The 23,961-nt window shown below is 41.6% G+C and overlaps 2 protein-coding genes across 10 annotated transcripts in view; one reads left to right on the top strand and one right to left on the bottom strand.

Annotated features, from left to right (window-relative positions):
- Positions 1 to 21,905, top strand: part of ETFRF1 (electron transfer flavoprotein regulatory factor 1) — a 32,507-nt gene extending 10,602 nt beyond the window's left edge. For 3 of the 6 annotated variants that reach the window (XR_003997571.1, XR_003997568.1, XM_030541258.1), the window contains exons 3-4: positions 5,455 to 5,550; positions 7,114 to 7,270. Coding sequence is in view for 2 of the 6 variants with exons in the window: in XM_030541258.1 (XP_030397118.1) it covers positions 5,455 to 5,550; positions 7,114 to 7,183 (166 nt within the window). In the remaining 4 variants the exon portion in view is untranslated. Of the gene's footprint in view, positions 1 to 5,454; positions 5,551 to 7,113; positions 7,271 to 8,939; positions 9,568 to 19,570; positions 19,983 to 21,055 lie in introns of those variants that run through there. The other 3 variants (XR_003997570.1, XR_003997569.1, XM_030541249.1) reach the window with 3 other exon arrangements.
- KRAS (KRAS proto-oncogene, GTPase) overlaps positions 1,626 to 23,961 on the bottom strand; it is a 58,942-nt gene continuing 36,606 nt past the window's right edge. The window contains exons 5-7 of one of the 4 annotated variants that reach the window (XM_030541213.1): positions 20,783 to 20,898; position 19,111; positions 1,626 to 5,248 (exon numbers count right to left, since the gene is read on the bottom strand). In XM_030541213.1, coding sequence (XP_030397073.1) covers positions 5,132 to 5,248; position 19,111; positions 20,783 to 20,898 — 234 coding nt within the window. In that variant the 3' untranslated portion in view covers positions 1,626 to 5,131. Of the gene's footprint in view, positions 5,249 to 19,110; positions 19,112 to 20,774; positions 20,899 to 23,961 lie in introns of all 4 variants that reach the window. The other 3 variants (XM_030541194.1, XM_030541204.1, XM_030541184.1) reach the window with 3 other exon arrangements.

The raw sequence follows: 23,961 nt of genomic DNA, 5'->3' as shown, positions 1-23,961 counted from the left end.
GGGTTTGTGTGTAATTTTCTAGTTGTTTTTTTTTTAAAGCAAACTGCCAAAAAAAAAGAATACCACTTGGCATCGCTGACACCCACATGCGTCATCAGCAGGGTCAGATCATTTAGATCCCGTTGGGGACCAGCGGGGTAAGACACTTTGTGAGTGGCTTTCATAGATATCTGCTGACAACAGAGGAATAGTGAGACAGGAATCTTCAGTTCCAATCCAAGCTGTGAAGGGGACTGCGCACAGACTTCTGCACATTCTCCCCAAGCTTGACTCCTGTTCAGTCCCCTCCAACCTGCCCTAGACCTGTCTCTCACCCACCCCTGGATCCTCATCCAAGTCCCAGTCTCCCCTCTGCAAGCTTATCTCAGTCCCTAATTCCTTGCCCAGCCAGTCCCAACTGGTTCCCAAGCACCTTGGCCAATCTCAGTGTCCTGCCCCTCTCCCCCGGGCTCCTTTACCCTACTTACTTTGTTCAGTCAGTCCCAATTCTCCTCACACACACAGGATCGTCGTCACACGCCCCACCACCATCACCACACAGTCATTCAGTTCCAGTCTCTCCCTCCACTCCTCAGCTCTTCATCTGAGCTAACTCTACCCTCTGTCCACTGGCTTCCAGGCCTCCTACCCCTCATTTCACTCCCCAACGCAGTCTCTTGTCCAACCAGGCTCAGTCTTTCCCCCTCAACATCCCCTCCAATTCCTTGTCCCATCTTCCCTCCTGCACTCCCAATCTCCCTGTCCAAAGCTACTCTGCCCCTCCCAGATCTGACTCTGGTGGTCTCTGCATTTGAATCAGGCAATTCCCTCCTCAGTGACCAGGCAACATCGAGAGCACAGAAAGGGGGCTTCATGGTCTCAGTTCTGGTGCCAAGCTAGCAACAGCCCAGAAATCTAATTGCAGGGAAAGTCTAGCCCAGCCACAGGTTGGATTATGACAAGTGTGGACAGAATCTTCAGGGAGTACAGCCACAAAGTTTTAGAAAGTCTGTGCATGTGTGAATTGTGATTTTTTCCAAAGGCTTAGAATCTGGCCACATTTGGGCAGATTTTTCACAGGGATAGTAGCAAAATGAGCACCTCTGGCAGAGACACCCGTGGCCAAAATTTGTAGTCCTTGCTCCAAAGCACAGGGTCACTAATACTGTTCAAAGAAAAGGTTGCCAGAAATGTTTAAAATTAGGGGAAAATACATTGTTTTGCCCAGCTTCATTCTCAAACAGCTGAACCATTTTGGCTAAACTTATTAAATAATAATAAATAATAAGCAGCAACAGCAGACACCCAGCATGGAAAATTTCAGCCCAAATTATTAAAGTTTGGCAAAGTTACAAGCAACTGAAAATAGGGTCTTATAGTAATTCATGAACAACAAAGACCTGGACCAGTGTCCTAGAACGTTTTGCCCAAATTTATTCAATACAGCTTTCACAAAGGAAAGTCTTCCTCTAAAAAGAGGGAGTATATGACCGTAAATAGAGGGGGAGGGGGTCTGCACAGAAGTTGATGGGCAACAGCAACAGAAATCAAGAGGGGCTGCCACATAAATGAAGTTCATGGGGTACTTAACTAATTATGAAGATTAGCATTACATTTATTGGAAGGAGCAACAAATTAAACAAAAGTTCACAATAACTATTTTTATTACATTACAATAAATAGGAGCAGTACAATTTGACAAAAAATGACAAATTTCAGATTACCTCACAGCACATACTCCTATAAAACATTAAAAAGTTTAAACAGTGGTCATTCTTTTAATTTAATGTCTGGTATGACCAAATATTCATAGGTCATGCAACCAAATGATGGGAAAACTGGATCACACTGCATATGTTCCACATCAAAAAAAGCACAATGTACAAAATGTGCATGTTTCAGTTTACACTATACAAAAATAGTTAAAATACATTCCAGGTAAACATATTACGTTAAGAAATTGTTCTAGTAAGAAGTTGGCACTCAAGAGGAAAAAGCAGAAGTATTTTCAACATGAAAACACAAGACAGTGGAATTATTGGGAAATATTAGGAAAGATTACTGCCTATGTAGCTTTATGTAGACTTTACAAAAAGAGCCACAACTTGTAGGCCTTAGAAAGAAATAGTTGTATTGCTTGATAGTACTGACAAAAGAATGGAAGTTTATGTACCAACTTACCTATTAGAGAAATGCTATTACAGTAACAGCATTTTATATGGTGAATTTTTTTGTTTTTTTGTTTTTTTTTTACATAACCTCAGCCAACCAAGATTTTAGGACAACTGTATAGGTTAAAAGAATCGAAACAATAAAATTTCAGTTTTAAGTTAACTGATGACTTTTTTTAAAAAAAGATGTTTATCAAAAGTTACATAAAGCTACTTTCAGGCATTGGAAATCTAATGTATTAATATAGTAAGTGACTACACATGTTCATTTAATAGTTACTATCAGAAAAAGATAGCATCTGGATATGTTCTTGGAAAGCATTTCAAATAGGGAAAGACAGAATAATTATTAGATCAACTTGTGCAAGCTGCAATTCAACATGCCTCACCAAGTCTCTACAAATACTAAGACAAAACTGCACAACAGTGGCAAGGATGAGCGTATTTTGTGAAAGTTAGATCATAAAGGCTGGTCTAAACAGTTTTAATATCTATTCAAATGAATTGGTAGTTTACAGATTAACTTTATTAAAATAAGCTATCTTGGTATAATACTTCTATACTGATAACTGCATCCACATTTGAAAGCTGCACCAAATTTTAGCTAAATCAGTTTTTCTACTCATTTAGTTAAATTGATAAAAAACTGTGTCTAGACGAGCCCTAAATTTGCATGCAGTGTGACTCAGTTACAAAAAGTCACAAGTCTTAAGATTTTATTTCTTGTTTGTTCAAGTTACAGTATCCTCTGCTGCTACATTCCTCCAATACGTTGATAGTAGTGTCTAAAAATATCCAATTAAACCAACAAAATCTCAACCTCAAGATGTTTTAAACTCAAAAGTTGCAAATAAAACACTAGATGTTTACAACACCTACAGGGATTTGTTCCCTCTTCCTATTGGTCCTAAATTAGGATATAACATTATGTTCTCCCACCACCATCTTTCAGTATCCTTTTTTGCCATATGTATGAAGTATATACTCTGCAGCTTGGGAATTTTTTTTTTTTTTAAATTTCAAAAATTTCCCAGCCACACAAAATGTAAGGGTCATGCAGAAATACAGGTAGTATGTTTATTACACCTCTAGCCACCACTGCCACTCTCTTTCAAATATGGCCACTCTACTGCTCCCTGTATAGAAATAAGAGGTCATCTTGCACATGTAGTTGTACCTTTGATACTGTACATGCACTTTAAGTTACGCTGCTACATGAAAATCCTACTCTGAAAAACTCAGTGTGCAAACTCTTTAAAAGTTTCAGGATAACTTGGGAATAACAGTTTTGTCTATCATGACCACTGAACATTCATGAATCAGGCCTCGACAAATCACAAGGTTTTAAAGACCAATACATGTTGTGTATTATTTGCCTTCTGCTGTTCAATCATTTAGCATACAGTTGAGTCACACTTTCAAGCTCTTCTCTGTAACTATGAGGGCTAGACACATTAGAAAAGCAAACTCAACTCAACTCCAGGAGTGGAGACCTTAAGAAAAACATCAAATTTATTAAATTCACGATAAAAATCACAAGCATTGGCAACATGAGAGAACTGGCTCTCACTTTGGTGCAGATTAACCAAACTATTGCTGTACTGCAAATGAAAGCTTCTTCAAAATGGATTAACTCTAATCAGAAAAATCACAAGAAAAAAATCACTCTGGGAACAACACCACTGAAAACCTGGTTTCGATGTGTAACAATCTTGACATTTTATTCCACTAAACAACCATTTAATCTGTGAAACAAAATTAGTATTTCACAAGAATCACAGCAGAACACAAAACAACATTAGCTCTGGGAACCATAATATCAGCTATGCATGCTGAATGTTTGTGCAAATTCTCCATCATCCCTATATTTATGGCATAGTGGATTTCCAACTAATCTGTATGAAGCAGTTGAATTCAAGTGCCATTACTGAATCTAAAGAGGTTACTGGACTTTAAAATGCCTCCCCTATTATACACAAAATGGGCATCTGGAAATATTTAATGCCACTCTTGAAAAAATGGTTCTGACATCTATAAAGGTAGAGATCCTGACCTCATTCTTAGGATTAAATTCTGAATCAACATATGAATTAACTTCTGTAAGTGTTTGAATTACTCATTTGTTAAGGCTTTCCAGTATTTCTTAGTAGTGATGCTGAGGGTGAAATCCTGACCCTACTGATGCTACTTTGAAGTTTGCCAGTTACTTCAGTGGAGCCAGGATTTAACTCTGGGTCTCCTGACATAAAAAGTTAGTGAAAGTCTTAAGCAAAGCATTACAATAGCAAATCAATTTAATTAGAACTTTTACTTTTTCCATTGCCAGATGTGCATTATTGTCTTTTTTTAATTTTTCTTTTTTTTATAGAAAAAATATAGTATTTAAAGGAGTGACCATGACAAATTGCAGTGAAAAACTTTGTGAAAGTTATAGCTTTACATTCATTGGAAGTTGATCTGAAATGCTACAAGACTAGATGCCTAGAAGCAGAATCTATAGGAAGACTATAAAGGCTTCTGGTCTCTCAATATTGCAGTCAGTCTAGAATAAAAGAAAACAAGTCGGAAATAAAAGTGTCTTATGCTAACTAGTCCTTTTATTCAGCCAGATAAAAAAACAGTAACGATATAAGAGCCTGTGGAGCACTTTCATTATTTTGTTTGCACACAGAACTAAAGTTCACAATTGGTAAGAAAATAGGAAGTTAGCAGCTTTGCATGCACCAAAAAACCCTAAGAAAATTCTCAGGGTTTTGTTTTTTTTCCTCCTTCTTCCACGGGCATTGCTAGTTCAAGAACCAACACTCAAGGAATACTGGCACTTAAGAGGAATAAAGCTTCCACTGTCATTTAAAACAAGCATTCAGGTTCATGAAGCAGAAAGAAAATTAAGTAATGCTAAATCAAATGCTAATAATTTAGTGTAATGTACAAAAAATCACTTTCTTAAGTATGCCTTAAGAATAAAGGATAAATTGTATTTACATAATTATACACTTTGTCTTTGTCTTCTTTTTCTTCTTTTTCCCATCTTTGCTCATCTTCTCTTTATGTTTTCGGATTTCTCGAACTAACGTGTAGAAGGCATCATCGACACCCTGAAAAGAAACATATGCGACTATAAGACCAAATTAACATGGTTTATGTACTCATTTGGGTAGTGTTTGTTTTCATCTGAACACTGCAGGTTCATATTAATGTTGCAGTTTAGTAAGAACATGTATATTGGGTGTTGTGATGAAGCATGTTTTTTTTATAATCAAACAGTGTCGATGTATTTAATTATTAATTTCTGTGCTTTCAGGTGTTTCGGTTCTAAAAATATAGCAACAAACACATACGTTGTCACTCAGCAATCTTCACTGGTTTTGGAAACCTTTTCATTTTTGGAAGTTGCCAGGTTAGTGTGTTTTTTTTTAATATACACATTTCATTTGCTACACAAGAAAGTGAGGCCCAATTCTCCACTGCATTGTTCTTTATGAATTTCACACATACAAAAGTGGATGTAAAATACTGCTATACCAGAGTAATAAGCCACACACCTGCAGAAGTGGGTCCAGAAATCAAGTCCGATAGGTAAAAACAAAGACTACTACCACTGGAGCTAAAAGAACTTCTTTATCATCAGCTATAGACTCTTACGTCCTAAATTGCAAGACGCAAATAAAGGGCAACATGCACACTGTAAGTTCCTCCTCCCACTGAAGGCAACAGCTAAAAGTCCTCCCATTGATACCAATGGGAGTAGACTGGGCCCTTTAAAAATAGTAACTGTGCTTAATTACAGAGTTTTATTCAAATATAGTAGTGTATATGTTTGAGTAGATTCAGCTATAGGGAAAGTTTGAAGGATATGCCATTTAAAGAGATCTGTATTTAAAAGCAAATAGTTCCTTCAAACAAATGTGCATTAACAATACATCATAACAGCTTCAGTCCCTGCATACGTCTATGAGAGGATCATTAACTGAATAGAATCCTAGTCAGTCTGTACTTTACCAATTCACACAAACATTGTCCATTTCTCACTGCCTCTCAGGGTTTTCACAGCAGTGTGCTCTAATGATGTTTCAGCATACTTAAGTACATTTACTAGTACACAATGAACTATTTGAAATACAGATAAACTGTAATGGTCAAAATAAAGTGAACATAGTATATTGTGTCATGCAGGACCCTGTTTTTTAAAACTTATTTCTCTTTTTAAAAAATTAGAAATCAATCTCATTAATTAGTGAAAATTAGTACTGTTCTGCTGTAAAACTCAGTCAAATGTTAATATCTGACTTACAACTTTGAAAGACAGTCAGAATAATGGCACAATATGAATCCATAATAACCGGTATCTAAATAAGATATAATGGTGCTGTAACTGGATATGCAATTTTAAAAACATACATACTGCAGTATTAAGTCTCCATTAACGAACAGAGCAAAAAATTCGCTGCAAAGGGCCAAAGTCCCATGGCTAGAGTACAGGATTGGCACCAAGAGCTCTACATGTCGTTTTCCCACAAACTGCACCCATGAGCCTGAGCAAGATGACTAAGTGCCTCAGTTTCTGCATCAGTAAAATGTAAGGAATACCATCTTCCTCACAAAGGACGTCATTAACATTTGTATAGTGGTCTAAGATCATCAGGTGAAATGTACTAAATGCAAAGTGTAACAGAACACAAACTTCCACAAAAAGGTTCCACCCACTTTCTTTTTTAAGCTATTGTTAAAATAAATGCACAGAAATTAACCCATAAAAAGCTATATTCAAACAATATTAAGGACCTTAACCTTAAAGAAAGTAAGGAGATTCACAGTTAAGGCTGAAATTCATTCTACTGTGCCTACTGCAGGTACTGCAGAACAGGATAATTGTACATAGTGTGTATTACAAAACCTGTACACTAGGGGGAGACTTAAGTATGGCATTTCAGTTTACAGTATTGAATCCTTTGTTTTGCAGATCAAATCTTAAACAGTTTGGAGAATATTTGCATTCTACTGGTTTTGGTTCTGCTGTAAATTCCGTTTAATGCACCTACTGACTGATAATTGGGCACATTGTATCAAGACTCTTTTAAAGGTGAAAAGAAAATAAAGAACCTTACATTCAAAATTAACTTGAGGCCTTATTTTGCCTTTCATTTAACTCCAGACACTTAACTTTGGTTACCTGCAGATAAGGAACATTATTTCAAAATTTGGGTTGCAGCACACTGTCCTAGAGTTGAATGGGAAAGTTATCCAAAGTCCTGCTTTACTCAAGACTCCTCAAATAAAAAGAGTCAGTGACACTAAGCCACTTTCTAAGCAGACCTCCTCAAATGTGCTGGCAAAACTTATGAATTAAAATCAGGCATTTGCACATAGGTCTACTTTTTAATGTGTGAAAAATTTCAAGTTCTACATATGCAACATGGATACACTTGACAATGTCACAAGAACAGCTAAGGAGGAGCCCCAAATCATTTGATAGTACTAAGTCTGGCTAACAGAATATTGCATATGGGAGTGTGCAACTATTTCCACAAATCACACAGCCTCTATGGCCTCCTACTGAAATCTCTCTGTGTATTGGGTTTTAGAATTCTCTCCCTAACCTGTGTCTTAGAGGTGCATAGATATTGCTGCCTTTTCTTCAGTCACCTTCAGCATATAGTTTTACTTTATTTAGCTTACTGTGTTTTAATGAAACATTGACTTTAAAGAAGTTTTACAAAAGATTCATCTCTAAAGATTTCAACACTGGGAAGGATTTGTACAGAAATCCAGCATTCTGTTAGAATTCTGCCACACAGCATCATCCAGCACCCTGGTCTAAAAAGTATATATGCAAAATACCACAGTGTATGGTTAAAACAGTAAGATGATAGTCTAGAAGTGTTTTTGATAGCTATATAACTGACCAGCAGTCACCTTATTCTGTTCAGCCATGAGAAAATTCATTTAGTGCTCTTTTCAGCTTAAGTCATATTTTAAAATTAAAAACAGTCAGTGTCTGGAAGACTTCCTACTGGCCATACTCCAGAAGGGAGACAACTTAATTCACAATCAGAAAGCCCAGCGCAGGATCATAAATCAGCTTCTATCCTGCATTCATACTAAAAAAATGACATTTTTTAAGACTTAAAACAGTTGAACGGTTAAGTAGTTCTATGTCAAAATGCTCCTTTTTCCTATCAACTGGATTCTACCAAACTTTGGGGAGTTTTTTTGTTCATTTGTTTGTTTTTGTTTTTTAAGAGGACCTATATCAACTTGTTGTACAAAAAGAAGGGTCTAATTGTAGTGTGTACTTCCAACATGGGCGGGGGACACAATTACCATGCAATCATTTTTGGCTTGCAAATTTGCACACCTTTTGAGTTGGGTGGGAAGGCCATAAAATAACTTTTGTTTACAGCCTGAAAACAATTGATGAACCCCTTAAAAGATTAAGTTGAAACATAGCTTCTGTATTTGCATTTTTAATAAGACCATCAGTGCATCATCTCACTGCCTAATTTACAGTTAGTTGATTGCCTACCTGAGCATAAAGTTAAGTAAAATAATGCTACTGACTAACATTTTCAAGTAAGGTATCCGTTGTAGTTTTTACATTAGTTAAAACATTTTGTTCATCTGTCACAGACAAAACAAGCCAGATGCACATTGGTGTCTCCTGCTTCATGGCATAACACCAAAGGAATTTTATCCTTCAGGAGAGCATCAGCAAGTAGGCATACCGAGCTTCCACAAGCTAGCTAATCCAAAACAATCATGTTTTTTTTAAATCTTATTTTTTTAAAGTGTCCCATGATGACCAAGAGGGGAAAATACATACACCAGGACAAGTTTCATGAAACAACAAATGTATTCTGGACCAACATTGCTGGGCTTGGTTGGCTGACAAGAAAGAAAGCACTTGACACTGCATTTAGTTGCAAACAATTCTACTGTAAGTTTTCCCAAGGTTCTGGATACCTGCTGAAAGGCTTCAGTCTTTGGGGACCATTCTCCTTGGATCTGCTTAGCCAGTCTGCTGCACAGTTAAGCTGTCCCAGAACAAGTGGAGTCTTACTGAGAGGAGAATAGGGTATGTCTATACAGCAAAAAACAAAACATAACCCACATGCTCAGCAGCAAGTCTCAGTCTGGGTCTACAGATCTGGGCTCTCAGGGCTTTGGCTACAGCACTAAAAACAGGCTGAAACAAACCATCCCTTGAAAGCCTGAGCCCAAACGTCAACATAGCTATTTTTAGTGCCATAGCAAGAGTCTGCAGAGCCAGGCTCTGAGACTCTGCTGGGGGAGGCAGAGGGCTTTTTTGCCATGTAGACATACTCTAAGAAAGGGCAGACTCCTTAGCAGGGTGCGTTATTTGTGCCACCATGATGATGATTCAGGTATTCAGCTACTGATGTGCCATCAGACTTTATGAGCTTGTCATAAACAGATAGCTAAGGGTTAATGTCTCTTTCACCTGAAGCACCTGACCAGAGGACCAATCAGGAAACCGGATTTTTTCAACTTTGGGTGGAGGGAAGTTTGTGTCTGAGTCTTTGTTTTTCTGGCTGCCTGCTTTCTCTGAGCTTTGGAGAAGTAGTTCTGTTTTCTAATCTTCTGTTTCTAAGTGTAAGGACAAAGAGATCAGATAGTAAGTTATATGGTTTCTTTTCTTTGGTATTTGCATGAATATAAGTGCTGGAGTGCTTTGATTTGTATTCTTTTTGAATAAGGCTGTTTATTCAATATTCTTTTAAGCAATCGACCCTGTGTTGTGTCACCTTAATACAGAGAGAACATTTGTATGTATTTTTTCTTTCTTTTTATATAAAGCTTTCTTTTAAGACCTGTTGGAGTTTTTCTTTACTTCAGGGAATTGAGTCTGTACTCACCAGGGAATTGGTGGGAGGAAGAAATCAGGGGAAATCTGTGTGCGTTGGATTGGCTAGCCTGATTTTGCATTCCCTCTGGGGAATAGGAAAGTCCCTTTTGTTTCCAGGACTGGAAACGGAGAGGGGGAGTCACTCTGTTTGGATTCACAGAGCTTGTGTCTGTGTATCTCTCCAGGAGCACCTGGAGGGGGGGAAGGGAAAAAGGATTATTTCCCTTTGTTGTGAGACTCAAGGGATTTGGGTCTTGGGGTCCCCAGGGAAGGGTTTTCAGGGGGACCAAAGTGCCCCAAAACACTCTAATTTTTTGGGTGGTAGCAGCAAGTACCAGGTCCAAGCTGGTAACTAAGCTTGGAGGTTTTCATGCTAACCCCCATATTTTGGACGCTAAGGTCCAGATCTGGGACTAAGGTTATTACATGGTGTAGCAGCGGTTGGGAGATAGACAGAATCCAGAAGCCAGTAGGAATATTATATTTTTCTTTTCTCTGCTAAGGGCTTTTTAGCACAGAGGTGCTTTTAAAAGGGAACCAGAGAGAATTTTTTTTTTCTGCTCTCTCTGGCAGTTTGTGGCTTGCATGTTAAGCAAGAAGTCGTTAAGGTGCTATCACGAGTCTTTTGTCACACAATAGCACTCCCATTGAGAGTCATTACCAGCACTATATAAATGCAAATAAAGTGGTTTTTCAGGTTTACTTAACATTGAAGATTAGCTAAAGGCACTGTTGCTAGGCAGACTTCAGACTTCAGGAGGCAACAGAGAACCTGCAGTTCGGAAGATAAACACCGGAGGGCACCCCAACACAAGAAAACAGGAACCATGTCTACCAAGGCAAAAATTGAGGCCGAAGACCAATTCAAAGAAGCTGAACACAGGCGACAACTGGAAATAAAACAAAAAGAGATGGAGATGTAAGAAAAAGAAGAACAAATCAAACAGGCAGCATACAAAAGAAAACTAGAAGAAGAGGTGGCCTACCGAAGGAAACAAGCAGAAGATGAGTTGGCCCACAGAAGGAAGCAAGAAGAAGAAGAGACGGCCCACCGCCGAGAAATGGAAAAACAACAAAAAGAAGATGAAGAGAAGGAAAAACAGAGAAAGCATGAACTGGACTTGGCAAAAGCTGGGCTGCATGTGCCAGCCAACTCTAACAACCCGGCGCCAATTATTGCTCCACAGCACAGGAAATTTCCCACCTACAAGGCAGGGGATGACACCGAGGCCTTCTTGGAAAATTTTGAAAGAGCCTGTCTTGGGTACAGCATCCCCGAAGACCAGTACATGGTAGAATTGAGGCCACAGCTCAGTGGACCTTTAGCAGAGGTGGCAGCTGAAATGCCTAAGCAGCAAATGAATGACTATAAACTTTTTCAAACCAAGGCCAGATACAGGATGGGGATAACCCCAGATCATGCCCGTCAGCGCTTCAGAACCCAAAAGTGGAAACCAGAGGTGTCATTTCCCAAACACGCCTACTACATTGCAAAAAACTATGAGGCCTGGATAACAGGAAACAACATTCAAACCTTGGAAGAACTGAACCTCCTCATACAAATGGAGCAGTTCTTGGATGGTGTTCCTGAAGACATCACACGGTACATACAAGATGGAAAACCCAAAGATCTCGCTGAGGCGGGGGAGATTGGAGCCAAATGGATGGAACTGGCAGAAAGCAAGAAAGCTACTGTCAAGGGGAACGATTACCCCAGGGGGCACACAGACCATAAACCCTACAACCGAGGACAGCCAAAGACCCCATATACCACCCAAGTAAAGCCACAAACACCCTACCCTTCCACCTCATCAGTCTCCAGTAACTCACCTCGGCCCAGTGACCCATCAGATGGAAGATGCTTTAAGTGTAATGAACTGGGACATATCAAGGCCAACTGTCCCAAAAACACCATGCGAGTGCAATTCATTACACCACCATCACACCAAAGATCCCCAGGCCCGGATGCCTCTCAAATACCCTTGGAGTGAAGGGAAAATTTGAGAGTGGGCGAAAAGAAGGTTACTGCGTGGAGAGACACGGGGGCACAAGTGTCAGCTATCCACCAATCCTTTGTTGACCCCAAATTCATCAACCCAAAGGCCAAAGTTACAATTTACCCCTTCATGTCACAAGCTGTAGACTTGCCTACAGCTCAACTGCCTGTCCAGTACAAAGGCTGGTCAGGAATGTGGACTTTTGCAGTCTATGACAATTACCCTATCCCCATGCTACTGGGGGAAGACTTGGCCAACCAGGTGAGGCGGGCCAAGAGAGTGGGAATGGTTACCCGTAGCCAAACCAGGCAAGCTTCCAGACCCATTCCTGTTCCTGAGCCGTCCACAGAGGCCCCGTCTGTGTTACCAGAGACCCAGACAGAGGTAGTGGACCCGGATTCCATGCCTACCACTGAAACAGCCATAGCATCTCCAGTCCCAGGCCCGGAACTGGAACAGCAACCAGCACCAGCAATTGCAACCCCATCTTCAAACTCAACGCCAGTGGGCGCCAGCGAGCCACAACTGGCAGAAGCAACAGACAGCCATACCCAAAAGGCTCAGCCAGAGCCTGAAATACCCTCAGGTGCACCAGCGGAGAGCGGTTCACCAGCAATGGAAACAATCCCATCACCTACATCGCTTCCAGAGGGACCAAGCCCAAGTCCACAGTCTGAGGAAGAACTGGTGACCCCAGCCTCAAGGGAACAGTTCCAGGCTGAGCAGGAAGCGGATGACAGCCTTCAGAAAGCTTCGGCGGCGGCACGGAGCACCCCACCGCCTCTCAGCTCTTCTAATCGATCCCGGTTTGTTATAGACCAAGGACTTTTATACAAGGAAATTCTTTCTGGTGGACACCGGGAAGAATGGCAGCCGCAAAAACAGTTGGTGGTTCCAACTAAGTACCGGGGGAAGCTCTTAAGCTTAGCCCATGATCATCCCAGTGGCCATGCTGGGGTGAACAGAACCAAGGACCGGTTGGGGAAGTCCTTCCACTGGGAGGGGATGGGCAAGGATGTTGCCAAGTATGTCCGGTCTTGTGAGGTATGCCAAAGAGTGGGAAAGCCTCAAGACCAGGTCAAGGCCCCTCTCCAGCCACTCCCCATAATTGAGGTCCCATTTCAGCGAGTAGCTGTGGATATTCTGGGCCCTTTCCCAAAAAAGACGCCCAGAGGAAAGCAGTACGTACTGACTTTAGTGGACTTTGCTACCCGATGGCCAGAAGCAGTAGCTCTAGGCAACACCAGGGCTAACACTATGTGCCTGGCCTTAACAGACATCTTTGCCAGGGTAGGTTGGCCCTCCGACATCCTTACAAATTCAGGGTCTAATTTCCTGGCAGGGACCATGGAAAAACTGTGGGAAACTCATGGGGTGAATCACTTGGTTGCCACCCTGTACCACCATCAAACCAATGGCCTGGTGGAAAGGTTCAATGGAACTTTGGGGGCCATGATACGAAAATTCATCAACGAATTCTCCAGTAATTGGGACCTAGTGTTGCAGCAGTTGCTGTTTGCCTACGGGGCTGTACCACATCCCAGTTTAGGGTTTTCACCATTTGAACTTGTGTATGGTCACGAGGTTAAGGGGCCATTACAGTTGGTGAAGCAGCAATGGGAGGGGTTTACGCCTTCTCCAGGAACTAACATTCTGGACTTTGTAAGCAACCTACAAAGCACCCTCCAACACTCTTTAGCCCTTGCTAGAAAGAACCTAAAGGATGCTCAAGAAGAGCAAAAGGCCTGGTATGACAGACATGCCAGAGAACGTTCCTTCAAGGTAGGAGACCAGGTTATGGTCTTGAAGGCGCAACAGGCCCATAAGATGGAAGCATCATGGGAAGGGCCATTCACGGTCCAAGAGTGCCTGGGAACTCTTAATTACCTCATAGCATTTCCCAATTCCTCACTAAAACCTAGAGTGTACCATGTTAATTCTCTCAAGCCTTTCTATTCCAGAGACTTACAGGTTTGTCAGTTTACAGTCCAGGGAAATGATGCTGAGTGGCCTGACGGTGTCTACTACGACGGGAAAAAAGACGGTGGCGTGGAAGAGGTGAACCTCTCAACCACCCTGGAACGTCTGCAGCGGCGACAAATCAAGGAGCTGTGCACTAGCTTCGCCCCATTGTTCTCAGCCACCCCAGGATGGACTGAACGGGCATACCACTCCATTGATACAGGTAATGCTCACCCAATCAGAACCCCACCCTACCGGGTGTCTCCTCATGCCCAAGCTGCTATAGAACGGGAGATCCAGAACATGCTACAGATGGGTATAATCCGCTCATCTACCAGTGCATGGGCATCTCCAGTGGTTCTGGTACCCAAACCAGATGGGGAAATACGCTTTTGCGTGGACTACCGTAAGCTAAATGCGGTAACTCGTCCGGACAACTATCCAATGCCACGCACTGATGAGCTATTGGAGAAGTTGGGACGTGCCCAGTTCATCTCTACAATAGACTTAACCAAGGGGTACTGGCAAGTACCGCTAGATGAACCTGCCAAGGAGAGGTCAGCATTCGTCACCCATGCGGGGGTGTATGAATTCAACGTCCTTCCTTTCGGCCTTCGAAATGCACCCACCACCTTCCAGAGGCTGGTAGATGGTCTACTAGCTGGACTGGGAGAATTTGCAGTTGCCTACCTCGATGATGTGGCCATTTTTTCAGACTCCTGGCCCGAACACCTACTACACCTGGAAAAGGTCTTTGAGCGCATCAGGCAGGCCGGACTAACTGTTAAGGCCAAAAAGTGTCAAATAGGCCAAAACAGAGTGACTTACCTGGGGCACCAGGTGGGTCGAGGAACCATAAACCCCCTACAGGCCAAGGTGGATGCTATCCAAAAGTGGCCTGTCCCACGGTCCAAGAAGCAGGTCCAATCCTTCTTAGGCTTGGCCGGATACTATAGGCGATTTGTACCACACTACAGCCAAATCGCTGCCCCATTGACCGACCTAACCAAAAAGACCCAGCCAAATGCCGTTAAGTGGACTGATGAGTGTCAAAAAGCCTTTACCCAGCTTAAGGCGATGCTCATGTCTGACCCTGTGCTCAGGGCCCCGGACTTTGAGAAGCCATTCCTAGTAACCACAGATGCATCTGAGCGTGGTATAGGAGCAGTGCTCATGCAGCAAGCAACAGATCACAACTTCCATCCTGTCGTGTTTCTCAGCAAAAAACTGTCTGAGAGGGAAAGTCACTGGTCAGTCAGTGAAAAGGAATGCTATGCCATTGTGTACGCCCTGGAAAAGCTGCGCCCATATGTTTGGGGACGGCGGTTCCAACTACAAACTGACCATGCTGCACTAAAGTGGCTTCATACTGCCAAGGGGAACAACAAGAAACTTCTTCGTTGGAGTTTAGCTCTCCAAGATTTTGATTTTGAAATTCAACACATCACAGGAGCTTCTAACAAAGTAGCTGATGCACTCTCCCGTGAGAGTTTCCCAGAATTCAGTAGTTAAAAAGTGTTCTTAAAATGTAGAAGTCTGTTAGTTATATACTATGGGGTATATGTAAAGGTGCATGTGTTGTATTAATCTGTTTATCTTCAAGTTCTAGAAGGAAATCGCCGCCAGTGAGCTTCCCCACTGTCTGCAATTTGGGGGGCGTGTCATAAACAGATAACTAAGGGTTAATGTCTCTTTCACCTGAAGCACCTGACCAGAGGACCAATCAGGAAAACAGATTTTTTCAACTTTGGGTGGAGGGAAGTTTGTGTCTGAGTCTTTGTTTTTCTGGCTGCCTGCTTTCTCTGAGCTTTGGAGAAGTAGTTCTGTTTTCTAATCTTCTGTTTCTAAGTGTAAGGACAAAGAGATCAGATAGTAAGTTATATGGTTTCTTTTCTTTGGTATTTGCATGAATATAAGTGCTGGAGTGCTTTGATTTGTATTCTTTTTGAATAAGGCTGTTTATTCAATATTCTTTTAAGCAATCGACCCTGTGTTGTGTCACCTTAATACAGAGAGAACATTTGTATGTATTTTTTCTTTCTTTTTATATAAAGCTTTCTTTTAAGACCTGTTGGAGTTTTTCTTTACTTCAGGGAATTGAGTCTGTACTCACCAGGGAATTGGTGGGAGGAAGAAATCAGGGGAAATCTGTGTGCGTTGGATTGGCTAGCCTGATTTTGCATTCCCTCTGGGGAATAGGAAAGTCCCTTTTGTTTCCAGGACTGGAAACGGAGAGGGGGAGTCACTCTGTTTGGATTCACAGAGCTTGTGTCTGTGTATCTCTCCAGGAGCACCTGGAGGGGGGGGAAGGGAAAAAGGATTATTTCCCTTTGTTGTGAGACTCAAGGGATTTGGGTCTTGGGGTCCCCAGGGAAGGGTTTTCAGGGGGACCAAAGTGCCCCAAAACACTCTAATTTTTTGGGTGGTGGCAGCAAGTACCAGGTCCAAGCTGGTAACTAAGCTTAGAGGTTTTCATGCTAACCCCCGAGCTCATTTTCTCCAGATCAGCGTTCTAAATGCTAAGATTGCTAACATGACTGATCACACCTCAAGGGCATATATGTGGAACTTACTTTCACTTAATGATCATGTTTCCCTGAACTGAGCTGGCATCCTAGAAGCTCCTCAAACCAAAAGGCTTGCCTTTCAAGCAATTTATATTCTAAGCATTGGAGAGAATGGAACCAGGTGACCAGAAATGTGTCCAAAGGTTTCTCCTGATCTTGGGGAAGACTACTATTCTGGGAAGCAAGTGAAGAGAGAAAGGATAGAGACGCATAGACGACGCCTAGAAATGGATCCAAGAATCTGAGGAGATTCTAAATGGGAAGCAAACAAAGAAAACGAGATTCCAGCCTCTTTCCCAAGCAAGTCCACAGAGAGAAAAGGTCAACACAGCCCAAAATCTTTGCTTAGGAGTGAGGAGGGCGGCTTGGGTCTACTTCCAGACACATGCACAAAAGAAAGCTGCCCTTTCCAAAATACCAGAACTCAGCTTATACTTAGGAAGTAATCTCCAAAGTCTCTCTCTCCTGTATCCTAAGTGCAAAGGCGTGACTACTTTTTCCTGAAGAAAAGGCTTAGGGAAATACAACCGAATGTGTTTCTTTTAAAAAAGGGAAGGGGGGAGTCTAACCAGTTTGAAGTGAACAGCTATCATACAGAGCTCGGATAAACTATTGTCCCACACCATGGCTAACCCCATAATGCCCAATGAGCCATTTGGGAGGAGCAGACGACATTAGTGGAATATCTAAGCGACTCTTGATGAACACCATTCAGGCTATTCTCAGCTAAAGGGACTAAGCCTATGTCAGCAAAATTTATGTCGCTCAAGGGTCTGAATATTCCACCCCCTCCAGAATATCCTAAGTTACACTGACATAAGAACTTCTCCCACCAACATAGCTTCTTCGGCTTGCGGATGTGAGTTTTTTATGCTGATAGAAGAGCGCACTCCCATTGGCAGAGCGCGTCTTTCCCAGACTTGCTGCAGCAGCACATCTATCAATATTTCTAAAACTCTGAGAAGGGAAGAATAGAAAACCTCATATTGTAACTCCAACAGCCAGCAAATAACTCATCTGGAAACAAATCTGTGTGGAACTTTCTAGCAGTAAACTCCACATGTAATACAAAGAAAACCTTTAAGCCAATATATTCCATAAATGACATCTTTTTTGAGCAAAGTGTAATTGCAGAATCCAGTCTAGGTAAGGAGTGTCATTTATCCCTCAAATCTTCCGGGAGCATATATGGCCTGTGCAGATTTATCAAAAAATCCAGGTGTGAGGAGTGATGAAGATGCTCTGCATGATCTGCTAGACTGATGGATGGACTAGAAGGGAATCCTGAACAAAGTGAATAAAACCACACAACCATGTTATTTTCAATCTTCTTTAAAGACTTTATTCCTTAGCAAGTACTGGGGGTCAACTCAGACACTAAGTCGTAAGTGTGACACTGCAGTCTACATGATTTAATAAAAATTTGATAATGAGTGAATATAATGTAACTGGAATATGCTTCATGCAAAAGGTCTCCTGTAAGGTATCATTACAAAGCTTATTATCTACTGAGTGTACAAATGTACCACTCTTGTATCTGAAACTAGAAATATGAAATATAACTGAGGGCCTATTGTAATTATGTATTAATGGTGGTTTAGAATCTTGACGACTCCCATTAGCCAGGACAATTGTCTGCAAATGGGTGTGTTTTACCTGTAAGTCTTCCTGTATACATGTGTGCTGGCAAGTGGGCAATGAAGTCTTGCAGTGACATGTGATCATGTCACCTGAACTGGAATCCATCTTTAACCTGGTGTCTTTCTATTGAGAAGGAAGGGATGGGAAGCCAGAGAGGGACAAAGGATTCCCGCCTTATGCAAAAGATATATAAAGGGGTGGAACAGAACAAAGAGGAGTGAGGAGCCATCATGAAGAATTCTCCAGCTACCACTTGAGCTGGAACAAGAGCAGTACCAGGGGAAAGAATTGTGCCAAAGCCTGGAAGGTGTCCAATCGGAGGAAAAAAAATCTTATTGAAGCATCTCTAAGAGTGAGATTACCTGTATTCAATTTGATTAGACATAGATTTGCACATTTTATTTTGCTTGGTGACTTTCTGTATTTAATAAAATCACTTTTTACTTATTAATTGACCCACAGTATGTACTAATACCTGGGAGAGCAAACAGCCGTGCATCTCTCTCTATCAGTGTTATAGAAGGCGAACAATTTATGAGTTTACCCTACTTGAGCTTTATACAGGGTAAAATGGATTTATTTGGGTTTAGATCCCATTGGGAGTTGGGCATCTGAGTGTTAAAGACAAGCACACTTCTGTGAGCTGCTTTCAGGTAAAATTCAGACCCTGGGTCTTCGTTGGAGCAGACAGGAGTGTCTGGCTCAGCAAGACGGGGGGCTGGGGTCCTGAGTTGGCAGGGAAGGCAGGCATAGAAGTAATCTTGGCACATCAGGTAGCAGCTCCCAAGGGGGATTCTGTGATTCAACCCATCACAATAAGATACTTCTCCCTTCTCTGAACAGTGACCCACCAAAGCATTTATAGACGTTTGTGAAAGGATAGTGCCAAGCAATGATGAGACTTTTAGTAAAAGACCAGTATTGACCCTTAGGGAACCTTCCTCAAAGCCTTTATAGAACTCCTGGGAGGAGTTCAAAGTCCACCAGGAAGATTTAGATTCAAACATTTTACGGGCCAGAGGAAAAGGAACTGGGGAACTCACTGACATCCCTTTCCTCAGGAAGTCTTCAAGTACTACTTCCACTGAAGCCCGCAGCTATCCAAGGGAGGGCTTCTTTCCCCTGTACATGAACTGAATGGGCTGGCTTTGTCAGTCACAGCCGGAGGAACTGCCCTCAGCCACTATCTCATTATGCCAATATTTTGGAGAGAACTCCTGTGCAGCTTGGTTTTGTCTTTCATAGCCATCACTTCAACCACTAACTCACTCCAATGAGATTGTGGAATTTTTTCCCTCCTCAGATAAGATAAAATGCTCATGATCCCAATGGCAAAGCACAACTGCTGAGCGCCACAGTTGAGGTGGAGTTTCTCTTTTTCCTTAGCTTTCACAGCTTTGAACCCAAATGACAGTCCAACTCCACTACCTTCATGCACGTTGCTCTGAGTGAGACAAGAATCAAACTGGAAAAGACAAAGGTGGTGTTCTAGAGAGTGGGCAGCGAGTGGTCATCATCTGGCTTGTCAAGTGAGTGAAGAGGAATCACCCAAGATCTGCACTGCTGCACCCAGAGCAACAGAACTAATGGAATGGAAATGTGTACAGGGAGCTCTTTTGAGGGTCTGGTGAAAGTGCTAGAAATAGACTGAATGCATTACTTTTTGATGACATGCTATGTCTTGAATGTTATCTTTTCTTTATTTCTCATAGCTTTCTCTCTTCCCATTTTGCTTTGGTTCTTAGTTCTTGTAAGTACAATATATAGCTATATTAATCATATAAAACAGTGTTTCATATTTTCTGGTTTATGTTACATTTGTATTTTCTCTTATTTCTTTACAAAAAGTTTCTCTTCCTTTTTACAAGAAAGATATTTAAAAGATAAAAATCATCCTTCCCTCTCTCCCATCCTAATCAGTTGTCTGATGAAATATGATGGTATTACAACTGGCACAAGGGAGGAAAGAATTCAGGTGCATTTCCTGAAGTGATTAAGTGGAAGACAGAGGTGCTCTGAGGACAGGCTTGGGACCCAAGAACTCCTGTGTTCTAATTCCCATGTAGATACCATCTGTCTGTCACACTGAGCAAAGCATTTAACTTCAGTTTCTACATCTGAAAATGTAGAAAGTTGAAGAGAGAGAATCAGCTATTTGTAAAGCAATTTGAAGATCTATCCCTGGCCTTCACTACTGTGGAATCTACAAATTTTTCCTCAGAATACTCCCCATGAAGTTGACACATATCATGATACCCATTTTACAGACAACGGAAGCACGGAGATTAAGTAGCTTGTCCAAGGTCACTCAGAGTATGGAGCTCCTCCTACCCATTTGTCAAAAATCACAAAACAGAACAGACCAATAGCTGCTAAGGTATTGTTTAAAAAATACTCTATTGTTAGGAAACCAAAGCTCAAAACTAAATGTTAATAAAGGAAAATAGAAGTTTGATTGATTTTGTACTTAATATTTTGAAATTATACAATTACTACTGAGAAGCCATAAGATATCTGATTTACGTGAAACTGATTATCAGCTTTTCTGCCCAAAATTAATTTGCAAAACTTACCCTATTACAAAACTTACCCTGTTACATTACAAGACATTTTTTAATTTTCACGCACCCTGGAGTCTTTTCTTCTTTGCTGATTTTTTTCACTCTGTACTGTCGAATCTCTCGCACCAATGTATAAAAAGCATCCTCCACTCTCTGCATTGTAAAACACAACTCCTTAAAATCTGCTTTATTGACAAAAACTGATGTACTGGGACACCCATTGCAGAAAAAACACGGAAAGTATGAGCTTTACTTGAAAAATGGAGGTATATGGAGCACAAGTAATTCTAAGGGCTGTGTTCATGTTCAGTCTGCAGACAGAAAGCAAGAGCCTGCCTATCAGAGGAAGGGACGAGCACCATGTCTATACTGTAACAGACAGATCCCGTGGCTCCATGGTCTTTAATTGATGCTTTATACTAGAATTATCCCTGTCTTGTTTTAAAGGTTAGTTTTAAGACTTATTTCTATACTCAATTTTGCTAAAGAAAACATGTCATTTATGCATTTTTTTAAAAAACATCTTTAGAGAGTGGTAAGTTTGGCTTGATAACTGTTATTATAACTAACAAGAACAAGTTAGAGGCAGACTTAAAATCAAGAAGTAGGATCTGGGTGATGCAAAGCTATTATGCTGCTTTGTGCTTAAAGCCCTTCAACCTTTTTGTAGGAAGACAGAAATTTGTCAAAACAGGATATGGACCAATTTGTCGGGGGGATGAGGGAGTTATCAACATTATTTAATGCTCAGATAAAGTTGCATATCATATTAGGATTGTGAATGTTTTAATGCGCAATGTAAGTACAGCAGCTTTGGAACTAAGAAGAGAGCATGTTTTTATTTAAGGTTCCTCAGTGACCTATTCCAGTCTTTTGGAATTATTTAGGCAAGCAGATCTACACCTCTAATTTGGGCCCTTTGCATTCTTTGGTCAAGTGGATAGCTACTGTCTACTCTTTAAAGCAGCAAGATTTGCCCTCATGTAGATCTCTACATGAGAGTTTTATATCAGGGAAGGTTATGCTACATATTTCAAGAACAGATACAAAGAAACATCTACTCATATGGGCAATATTTAACTCAATGCTGTATTGTTAAATTTTTTAAGTGACCACAGGTGGCTGGTGGTGGCTTTTGTTTGTTTGTTTTTTTGGGGGGGGAGGAGTGTGGTGTGTGTGTGTGTGTTTTGTTGTTGTTTTTTTAAATGGAACTCATTTGCCAGCCAAGGTACAAATACTGTTAGCCTTAATTTTATCAGAAGAATATATCTGGATGAAACACAGAGTCTCCCTTTAAAATAATGTGCCTTGAATTAAATGTTGTTTCTAAAATAATGAGTCAGCAATTTACACTACACCAGAAATAACATGCATATTATCGCTTGTAAGTTATTTCTCCAAAGTACAGAAATAGCAAGTTCTGTTACAGATTGTAGGATGAAACGTTCATAAGGGTATGTCTACATCTACAATTTTGCAGCGCTGGTTGTTACAGCTGTATTAGTACAGCTGTATAGGGCCAGCGCTGCAGAGTGGCCACACTTACAGCAACCAGCGCTGCAAGTGGTGTTAGATGTGGCCACACTGCAGCGCTGTTGGGCGGCTTCAAGGGGGGTTCGGGGAACGCGAGAGCAAACCGGGGAAGGAGACCAGCTTCGCCGCAGTTTGCTCTCGCGTTTCCCGAACCCCCCTGCAAACTGCAGGGAAGGAGACCTGCTTGCACGGAGGTTCGGGGAACGCGAGAGCAAACCGGGGAAGGAGACCAGCTTCGCCGCGGTTTGCTCTCGCGTTCCCTGAACCCCCCTGCAAACCGCAGGGAAGGAGACCTGCTTGCACGGGGGTTCGGGGAACGCGAGAGCAAACCGGGGAAGGAGACCAGCTTCTCCGCGGTTTGCTCTCGCGTTCCCCGAACCCCCCTGCAAACCAGGGAAGGAGACCTGCTTGATTACCAGACGCTTCCTCAGGTATGCTGGGATACCTGCTTATTCCACGGAGGTCAAGAAAAGCGCTGGTAAGTGTCTACACTTGATCACCAGCGCTGGATCCTCTACACCCGAGACAAAATGGGAGTACGGCCAGCGCTGCAAACAGGGAGTTGCAGCGCTGGTGATGCCCTGCAGATGTGTACACCTCCTAAGTTGCAGCGCTGTAACCCCCTCACCAGCGCTGCAACTTTGTGATGTAGACAAGCCCTCAAAGTTACCACAAAAAGCAACTCTAGTCTACACTGTCTGAGCCAGATCCAGGCAATTGCTATGGTACCTTTGCAACATGGTGGTGCACAGGCTGTAAAGCTGGCCACATCAGCCAGAAAAGGAATCCCCTATCATGAGGGCAATCTGAGTAGCACAGCCACAACAGACAACTCTATAGCACCCACCCACTCTCTCTTACAGCTCTGGGTTTAGGGCATTGTGAGAATACGCCATCTCTTCAGCAATAAAAGAAAAACTGGGAGAAAACCTGAGATAACTAACCAGTTGAAAGACAGAAAGGTGTATCAGCAACCGAAAGTTGCCAAATGGCTATTTCAGAGAACTGCAGGTGATTGGCTCTGCCAAATTTAAAGGCCCGCAGAAAGATCTACTGAAATCTACGGGACTGTTTTAAGTTGCACTGGAGCCCAAAATGTCTGGCCCCAGGACTGGGTAAACAAACAGGTAAGCCACCTTTTTGTTTACCCTCTCCTGGAGCCAACCATTTTGGGTGAGCCTTTAAATTTGGCAGAGCCAATCAGCTGCAGCTCTACCTCCCTCCTCAGGTCCTGCGCTGAGCACAGCTCTTCCAGCTCCAAGGATCAAGGCATCTGCTTTCTGTAAACAGGTTTAACTTGAGTTGAGAAGAACACATTACACCGGTTTACCTCAACTTCAATCTACTATGGCTAATGCACACAGTCTGCCCCTATAATTTTTATAATTACATTTTTACAACCTTTATGTAAGAATTATTAAATTGTCTAAAAGCATATCTATGCACAACTGAGATCAGAGAGAATCCCAGGAAACAAAAATAAATCATCTAATATTTACTGATATTGCTATTAACTCTAATTTGCTATATACGATGCCACAGGAGATCATATTTACAATTAATCATTCAAAAGTCAGAGTTTGCTATCTGAAGGTTTCTCTGAACAACAGCCATCTGATCCTGAAGATGAAACACACTGTACTTTTGTTTGTTTGTTTATGGATAAATAAAATAAAATTAAGC

This window comes from Gopherus evgoodei, chromosome 1 (genome assembly GCF_007399415.2).
Source record: "Gopherus evgoodei ecotype Sinaloan lineage chromosome 1, rGopEvg1_v1.p, whole genome shotgun sequence".
Lineage (NCBI taxonomy): Eukaryota > Metazoa > Chordata > Testudines > Testudinidae > Gopherus > Gopherus evgoodei.
Note: the sequence above shows the minus strand (reverse complement) of the source record. Positions and strands in the feature narration are given on the sequence as shown.